Genomic DNA, 9,305 nt, shown 5'->3' on the forward strand with positions numbered 1-9,305 from the left:
GCCAAGGTTCAATCAAAACAAAGGCAAGAAGCAGAAAACAGAAAATAGGGACAACACTAATCATCGTTCAATAAACAGTTACATCTATGTCTGTTTCAACTAATTCTTATGCTGCAAAAAAGGGAAAAATTTCCATTGATGAAGTGATGAAACATGTGCTTGCTTGTGGTGCCACCTATGGTAGTAACGAGCACTTCATTGCAACTGAATTATTTGTCAAACTGACCCAAAAAGAGATGTTCATGACCTTTCTTACCGAACATAGATTCAACTGGCTTTCAGGGAAATACATAACCAAGTATGGTAATTATAAAGGGCCATGGGTGTGATATGAGTTGTAAATGTTTGTTTTTTTATCTCGTTATGTGAGACTTATTTGTTTCTTGTTACTTTCATTTCTTTATGTGAGACTCAATGGATCATTGTATCTGCTATCTCATTTGATGATGGTTATGTATTATTGTACTATTACTTGTGTTTGTATAAAATCTCATATTTGCTATCTTATTTGACATTATTATACGTTTGTTTGATATGGGGGTTAATGAAAAGGAGTTTCCTCATCAACTACAAGGTACGAATATTTGTAAACTATTTTTGTCAATACCATGATTGCTTGCATATTAATGTTTTATCTTACATTTGTAGGTAAGTACTATAGATGTGGGTTATCATAATCGATCTAGATATCTAGCTCTATATAAAGGGTGGAAGATACCACTTAGGGCTAGTTCGATTTGAGGTGGATTGAGAGGAATTGGAGGGGATCAAGTCTACTTTGTTCGGTTTGAGGTGGATTAGAGGGGATCAAGTCTACTCCTCTCCAATCCACCTCAGGGCTTGTTCGGTTACACCAATCCAGAAGGGGATTAGAGAGGTTTAAATCCACCTCAGTGCACAATTTATACGGAATAGCTACCAAGTTATCTTTTCCCCATTTCAGTCATGTCCCGAATCTGCTATAAACTATATAGTACATTGCATTACTCCAATTTGCTGAATCATCTTAATTACGGAAGCGCCCTCCCTTGTAAACCCTGCCCCGTGTTGTTTTGGTTCCTGCTTGTCATATATAGATATAATATTGTGGGGTAATCAACTTTCGTATCTACTTTCACCATCTTGGATTCATTCTCTTGTCGCCATTCAATTGTTTGCTGTTCCACTGAAGCCATGGGATCGCCGTGAGTACTCCTTTATGAGTCTGGAGAATTCAGAGCTCTCGTTCTCCAGTAATTTTGAGGGTGTGTCATATTCTATAATTCTTCCTGCTCATCACAATAATTCATTAAAACATACATATATTAGCAGTCCAGCAGCTACGTATGCTAACGTGTAGACAACTGGTGCTTCAATCACGTGACTTACCTTCACTGAAAACAAGAATGAGATCACTGTCAATTACGGTGTGGATTCTGTGAGCTATTGTCAATACCGTACATTTCCTGAATTCCTCGCGTATCGTTCCTTGGATAACTGCATCAGTGGAGGAGTCAACTGAAGCAGTTGCCTCATCAAGAACAAGAACATTGCTTCGCTTTAGGAGAACCCTTCCGAGGCAAAATAGTTGTCTCTGCCCAACACTCCAATTTTCCCCATTCTCTACAACTGCAGGAAATATCTCATAATCTCAATGACAGTATCATTATGAAAGGGCTATAGTATCAACCATTGAAATTTCTATTCCTGCATCCTAAAATTTTACATTTGGCTGTGCTCAAAAGAATGCATTACCTATGGAGTCCAATTTCTTTGGGTTTTGCCGAACTATATCACCAAGCTGGCATTTGTCCAAAATCTGTCCAAAAGAAGGGGAAAATAATGTTCCTCATCTTATGCTTGAAGAACTAAAACCCTTTTGCATTAGTTATCATGATTTTATAATAAGTTTTGTATTTTTCTTATTTAGAGATTGAGTTTTGATGAGATCATAATTTTATAAAAAAATTTACGTCGGGATTTTACCGTTTTAGATCATGAGAGAACTCTGAAGCACTGCTTTGCATATACAGTTCTCCAAAATAGGCGCACTTCTACACGTGTTTTTCTACTTTACCCGGAGCCACATTTAAAGCCTTATAGTGCAAACTTTGGTAATTTAGCTATGAACGCTGTTACCAAAAAAAATTCACAAAAGCTATTATCGTCCACAACTTGTTTTCTGCTGATATGGAACATTAAGTGTGAGCAATAATGATCAATACTACAAAAATTTAACCTCTCTATTTGACATCTTAAATAAGGAATTCGTTTGTAATGGCATCTGTAGTTCATTAAATTACCTCCCACACACGATGATCAGGGTACTCATTCAGGGGATCCAGATTCCCTCTAACTGTTCCCTCAAACATCGTTGGATCCTGTGGAATGATGCTTAGTCTTCCTCTTAAATCATGCAGCCCTATTTTCAAGATGTCAACATTGTCGATTTGGATCGTTCCTCCCCTTGGTTCAATGATCCTGAAAAGTGCTTGGATAAAAGTTGACTTTCCGCTACCAGTACGTCCTACAATCCCCACCTTCTTCCTTCCTGGAATTGTGCATGATATGTTTCTCAAAACTGATGGGAGATGCTCTGCATATCGAACCTATAAAAGCAAACAACATTACATGGCTGCAATTGAGAAAGTGCATATATGGGTTAGTGAAATCAGAAGTTTCCTTCTGAAAAACGTCCACTCTTATGTGTCATGTCTCATCATAGAGAAAAGACAGTTAACTGCAATACTGCATGCTTTCAGTATCTATATCACCACTCTTGCCTTATATTTCTTCATTTTTACAATCTGTGGCACTCCCTCTTTTGTTTATGTAATCGAATAACTATATTTTGTGCATGAGAAAGCGTGAACATTATGCTCTTTATTTATCTCTCATATTTAAAATATGGGCTTATTATCCTCTTTAGTAAAATATACTGCAAAATGTCATTAAGTCGGCAGTTTCCTGAGATGAATTCTGCTTGGCAACCTTTGATTTAGCAAACGATGGTTCAATTTCAGACATTAGTCTCCGCGATAAACTTTTTGGGTTTGCTGACTAAAACTGTATACATGCACACTTGATTGTTACACCTATAGTTGGTCAGGCAGTATCATATTACACATACCTCCAATGATCTTATATTGATAGTTCCAGCATCTGGCCAGCTGTTTGGAGGGCGGTAGTGATCAACTATGAGAGGAGCCTCACTAGGGATCCTCGAGTACTGCATTATTCTTTCAACTGATATCATTTTGTTTTCTGTGTTGCAAATGTTCCAAATTATGGATGCCAGCTGTGAGTTGAGGTTCAATGCATAAGTCACTGCAAGTCCAGCAATACCTGTATATACAATCATATTAGTTTGGCAATAATCAAAAGTAAGATAGCTTGAGGCTTCTGTAATCATACATGACTCTATCTGCAGATAGATCTTACTTGGATTTATAAAACCTTCAGGGAGGCTCACTAGCAGAGTCAAAGAAAAGGCAAAGACAAAGTTGGATAGCATGTTTAGCCTGAAAGAAAGCCACTCCATTGCGGAAACGTTATGGAACCATGGCCTGGAGTGGTTGTCAACAAGACCAAGGTTTGCTTTTCTGAAACGATCTTTCTGTGCATATGCTCTAATACTTGATGCTCCTGCCAGCGATTCTGCAAAATGGTGTAGGATTGGAGCCCTTTGAATTTGTGATAAACGAGCCAACTCTCTCGCTGTTGGTATGTAGTAGCGCTGCATACATACAAAACATGAACACGTTCAGCATTTTGTGAAATGGGTACCACCAAATAAAAGGAAGCTACTAGTGAATCTTCCTGGAATTCAAGGTGCAAAAAAGCAATAGGAAAAGGCTAATTGTAAACAGAAGATCATTTTTAAGAGTTCATACTTGACAGAGGAAACAGATCACCGTCACCGGAACAAAGATAGCAAAAACTGGCCATGCAACTTGTGACATAACACCAATGGTCCCCAGAATTTGTATGATTGAAAACACACACCAGCCTAGCTTGTTTGCTATTTCTAGATCTAGAACACTTTGGTCATTAGAGGCCTGTTCCATGCAAAAAATAATAATTAGTTTAATTGTGTGTACGCATGTGACAAATGATGAGAATGGTCATAAAGTTAAATAAGCACTAACCCTGTTCAAAATTCTACCAGTAGGTGTGGAATCAAAGAAGGACATTGGGGCACGCAGGATGCAGTGGAGCATGTTCTTGAAGAACCTTTCTGATGTTAGTAGACCAATCAGTGACACAAGCAAGGACCGAAATAAGACACACAGGGCACTTCCCATAGATAGTGCTATGTATACAGAGAAGAGGAGGCCTAATCCAACGGTTGGAGTGGTTGCAGTTGTAGGAGGTGATGCCCATGCCATCCAATAGTTGCTGGCTACCTGGAAGATTTGAAAGAATGATTGTGCAGCTATTGTTACTGGCACTAAGGCTCCACCATGAACTGCCCTCAGGTAAGTCCAGTAAACCTTCTTGCCAATGCCTCCTTTTTCCCGTTCTTCTTCTTGTGTTAACCTTCCCTTGTCACTGATGTCTTGTGAGACATCATGTGCAGACTCTTGTTTTGTTATGCCCTGAAGTTGATCATCCGTTTCATTTTCTGTATCGAACTCATCCTCACTATCTGCTGATTTTTGGTTGCCTGACTGTATTCTGCTGGAACTCTCAGCATTTATAACAGATTCAAGAGCCTGGCTATGTGCACCTACTATAGCTTCAAACCCTATGTTTTGTTGAAGAAGTTCATCGAATTTCCCTTTCTGCACGATTTTACCATCTTGCATCACCTGTTAATTTGAATTCAAACGGTTAATTATTTGGTAATCTTGATCTTTGGAATGTGGACACAATGGGTTAAACCAAAAGTATTTTTTGGCACTTACCAATATAAGGTCTGCGGCAGGAAGGAATTCGACTTGGTGGGTCACATACAACACTGTTTTATCTTTAAGAATTCCCATTACACAATCCTGTAGAATGAAATTATTTTATTTGATTAGGATATGAACCAATTGTTTTCTCTCTCTTCTGGATCAACAATGAACCTCAAACGGTCAAATTATCACATTACTAGTACAAAGTTGAATGTGTTGTGCACTTAAACGAACCTTGAAAAGCTGGCTTCCAGTATGGGCATCTACTGCACTGAAAGGATCATCAAAGAGGTAAATATCTGCATCTTCATACACTGACCTTGCAATCTGAATTCGCTGTTTCTGTCCACCACTCATGTTAATTCCTCTTTCACCAATCTCAGTCAAATCACCATTTGCAAACAACTCAAAATCTTTTGTCAATGCACATGCTTGTATGATGTTTTCATATTTTTCCTTGTCATGTGTGTTTCCAAACAGAATGTTTTCCCTTATGTTCCCAGACAGGATCCAGGCAGTTTGAGGAACATATGCTTTGCGGCCACTGACCCTGACAGTCCCATCTAGCTTTGGCATCTCCCCGAGTATGCATGATAATAGACTGGATTTGCCAGAACCAACGATTCCACAGATAGCCACTTTCATCCCTCTCTTTACCTTTAACTCTACATCTGTTAGAGTTGGAGAAGTCGTCTCAAGTTCCCAGCTGAATATTCCATGATCAATCTCCACATCATAGTCTGTGTCATTTCTTGGTACTTGTGTAACCGCATCACATTTCAATTCTTCTTCCTCAAGGTATTTTGCCACTCTGTCAGCTGAAACTTTTCCCTGAGCAAACACTGAAAGTAAGTCAGGAAGTGTGAAAATTGGATCTTGTAGCATGCGGAATGTCGCAAGAGCTGACAAAACAGTTCCAGCTGTCAGAGGAATCCCCATAAGTATACATGAGCCAAATGTTATGGAGGAAATGAATGCAGGTGACCCCCAAAATATGAACGTTGTTAGAGCCGACAACCTCACCGATCTCCATAGCCAGTTGTACTCCTCGCCTCGTAAACTTTCTAGCTTCTGAAGGTACTTCATATCCCACGCTTGAAGTTTCAGTATTTTCATGCTTCTAAGAACTTCCGTTGTTGCCTTCATTCTGTTGTCTTTGGCAACCATGATTTTGGCTTGCAACCTCTTTTGCATTCTGGTTAGTGGAATATTGCAAGCCATTATTGCTAATGTCGCTGCTAAACCAGCCCAGGCCCCGACCCCTAAGTTTGTATGGAGCACATAAACAGCTAGAGAAAGTTGAATGGGTAGCATCCAGATATAGTTTGTATACCATATAACATCAGTTATCCTTTGTATATCCACACTCATGTAGTTTATGATCTCTCCACTAGTATGCTTCTGCCTTGAACTGCAGGATAAGCGAAGGCCCTTTTGATAGATGTGGGATATCAAAGCAGCTCGCAGCCGCATCCCAAGCTGTCGAGCTCCAAAAATCCACTGCCTCTGTGCTATGGTCTCCACAACTTTGGCACTTAGAAAAACAACAGCGAGAATATAACCTCTTTTGAGTCCATATTGCCTCTCTCCTCCAAGGAATTTCACCAAATCATTAATCAGTGAGGGTCCGACATAGGATGCGCTGGCACTTAAAATTGCAAATCCTGCATTGATAATTGCTTTCCGTCCTATAAATAGAAACATTGCTCTATAGATCGATAAAGTACTTAAACCATGCCTGTGTTCAACATCACCTATGATCTTTTTAAATGAATCAGAAAGAAACTCAGCAGCGTCTTTGCCATCAACATCTGGCACCTCATTCTTCTCTAGAGGTTTCTTGTATCCGATAGAAAAGACGGGGTTCATCCAGGAGAAGGTGACAAGTTCAAGAATATTTGCTCTTCCATATGGGCATGGCCGTTTGACTTCTGCCTGCTGTCCCACAGATGGATTCAATAGTGCCTCTGTTACGCTGCTGTCTGTGAATCTGATTCCTGTTTTCCCCCTGACTGAAATTGCAAACAGATAAGTGCAAACAACAAGCATGCACATATCGATCCATTCTTCAAATCCTATATCTTCATGGGTTGCCAAAATTGACCTGAGATCAAATACAACGATGGCAACTGATTGTAGAAAGCTAAATATCCACCATGTCCGAATTACCTTTGGAATTTTTGTAGATTTTGCTTTCTGAAAACTGAATACTGCTAGTGACAATATTATCCACGATAGCACCTGCAAACCTTCACAAATAATAAAGGGTGGATACTTGCAATCACTTATTCTTTCATGTAACTGTAGAAATACTGCCCTCAGAACATGACTTCCTAGTATAAGCAGGCAACAAGCTTTGCATGCTTTGTATGAGATGTCCAGCTTTATATCTGTAATCTTGTGTTCCTGATGTTGTTTATTGCTTTCAGGAGCTGAACCCTTCAGTCTCTGTCTCCACCATCTGAATTTCTTGAACAGAAATTGAGCCAATATACTCATGATGAACATCAATTGTATCAGTGCAAAAGTGACCATCCAGAAGCAAGGTGAATATAGGTCTTGCCATTCTTGCATATGATGCAATATAGTAGAACCTGTAATAACAGTTTGCAAATTTCATGTCAAAAAACTTACGCAGGAATACATTCTTGAAGCATCATTTTTCTCTTGTGGATATAATAACATAGGAGCTAGTAGCTGCAATTATGTTACCGGTACTCAAGAAAAGTAGAAACAAACACGTTCTTGTGAGGACTGGACTTCAACTATTTCTTGCAAGCATTATTTAAAATTGTAGATAAGCTGCTAACCATAATCATTGAGAAATTGATTAGCATATAATAAATTGTTAGGAAAAGAGAACAATCAGCACCAATCATTATCATCATGTTTGGGGCGTAGTTCATCTTTGAGTTGGGCTATTCTATTTTTTCAGTTAAGATTTTCTATTTTTGTTGTTTTAGAAACACCAGGATAAGATTTGGCCACATCCAGGACTACAGGTCCATTCTGCTTTTTACTCCTGTCAAGAATGACTGGACAATGCAATTTTCAGTTTTTTTTTTTGGAACTTTCGTCCTTGATTGGCTGCCTTTTAAAGTAGTGACATGGACCACATGTGCTCAAACCTTTCACATTGGCGTTCTCCCTTTCCTGATGGTTTGCTCCCATGAACCAAAACTGGCTAACCGCCAATATTCATGTGCTGACAGAAACATTCTCCGATTGCACTATAAATGTTGGGTCGTTCACTATTCTTTTTCTAGCTACGGTATCTTGTAATGATACCTGAGGCTATAGGAGAAGTTATGTCCTTAACTCCTCGCGATGGAGGGAGTTGGACGCTAGTCATCAGATGGAGCAGAAAGCTAAGCACAGCCCATGACTTACTGTTCCCATCCCAATTTGCTATGTTACGTAAAAAACATACTTGGAATGAACGGACAATTTTTACCGCTGCCTGAGTTATTTTTCGGCCTTGTGATTATCATCTTATATATTGGGGTAAACAAATAGCTAACTCAAAATTACTAGGGCCATCGCACATCTGAACCATGTTTTCTTCATTGGCACAGTTGTAGTCTATGCTGCGCATTCTTCAGCGCCATTTGTTCTGTTTCTGTTCTCCTGATATTTTTCGCAGACATTGCAGAACCAAGGAAGCAGGAGAGGGAAAAGAAACTACAGGTGGGGGCAAACTGGAAAAACCACGGCGCGGTGGTGTGTAGCTAGCTGGCGCATGGAGTCAAGTCGTCTATATGTACATGTCTTGGAGGAGGCGAGGAGTGGAGCGGATTCAGACGACGTTTGCATGCAATTGGTGCAGGCCGCCGGGATGGATCGAAGGAAGCCTTACCTGACGGGTCATCGAGGAAGCCCCCCTGGATGAACAGCTGTTGCACCTGCTTGTTGGGAAGAATCCCCGCGAGAGCAGGCCAGTAGTGCAGGCCCCCCCTCTCCATCGTGTCGCCAGAGAGAGGGAATTGGAGTGGAGGGAAGTGAGACTGTGAGGGGCGGTGTACAAGTGACGATGATATAATAGGAGGGAGGTGGAGACTGGAGGTGCATGACCCCCTGTTTGTTGCGCTTTTGGCGTGGCATGGTGCGGTACGGTGGCCGCAGATCCCGAATATGCAGCTTTCAGTTTTCACAGAACGAGCCCGGCACGGCGGCACCACCTGTGGAAAAAAACAACACCGCTATAGCAGCTGCTACATTTTTTATTTATGATTGGCAGCAGTATGTCCTATTCTCCTGCAGGTTATTTTTTCTTATTTCTGTGCGTATACTAGCTAGCTTCCAGCTGAATATATTGCGGATTTGTGCACGATCAGTAGTTCTGCAGATGAAAATGATTTCTTTGAAATTAAATAACGCCTGTTCGGATCCTTGAATTGAATGCCATTCTAATAATAGTAATTTAGGTAA

General features: G+C 40.2%; 1 protein-coding gene across 2 annotated transcripts; it reads right to left on the reverse strand.

Annotated features, from left to right (window-relative positions):
* Positions 1–26: 26 nt before the first annotated feature.
* Positions 27–9,010, reverse strand: LOC103646012 (putative ABC transporter C family member 15). Of its 2 annotated transcripts, XM_008670752.3 has the most exons (11): positions 8,734–9,010; positions 5,112–7,471; positions 4,887–4,973; positions 4,128–4,790; positions 3,873–4,037; positions 3,421–3,715; positions 3,110–3,324; positions 2,283–2,588; positions 1,735–1,798; positions 1,369–1,608; positions 27–1,268 (listed from the first exon to the last, which is right to left on the reverse strand). In XM_008670752.3, exons 1-11 carry the CDS (start codon positions 8,837–8,839, stop codon positions 1,147–1,149), a joined length of 4,623 nt encoding a protein of 1,540 aa, XP_008668974.1. In that variant the 5' UTR covers positions 8,840–9,010; the 3' UTR covers positions 27–1,146. The 2 variants fall into 2 exon arrangements, with proteins under 2 accessions (XP_008668974.1, XP_020403749.1); XM_020548160.2 differs by lacking the exon at positions 3,873–4,037 and having other exon boundaries at positions 8,734–8,880.
* Between the last annotated feature and the right edge of the window lie 295 nt (positions 9,011–9,305).

Source organism: Zea mays, chromosome 2 (genome assembly GCF_902167145.1).
Source record: "Zea mays cultivar B73 chromosome 2, Zm-B73-REFERENCE-NAM-5.0, whole genome shotgun sequence".
NCBI classification, from domain to species: Eukaryota; Viridiplantae; Streptophyta; class Magnoliopsida; order Poales; family Poaceae; genus Zea; species Zea mays.

What these genes read in the sequence shown, in the direction of transcription:
- LOC103646012 (XM_008670752.3), bottom strand. Translation starts at nt 8,839, where the DNA reads ATGGAGAGGGGGGGCCTGCACTACTGGCCTGCTCTCGCGGGGATTCTT. An exon ending in TGATCTGTTTCCTCTGTCAA is followed by an intron (nt 3,716 to 3,872) that starts GTATGAACTCTT and finishes GTATGTATGCAG; the next exon opens with CGCTACTACATACCAACAGC. An exon ending in TCAATATAAGATCATTGGAG is followed by an intron (nt 2,589 to 3,109) that starts GTATGTGTAATA and finishes TTGCTTTTATAG; the next exon opens with GTTCGATATGCAGAGCATCT.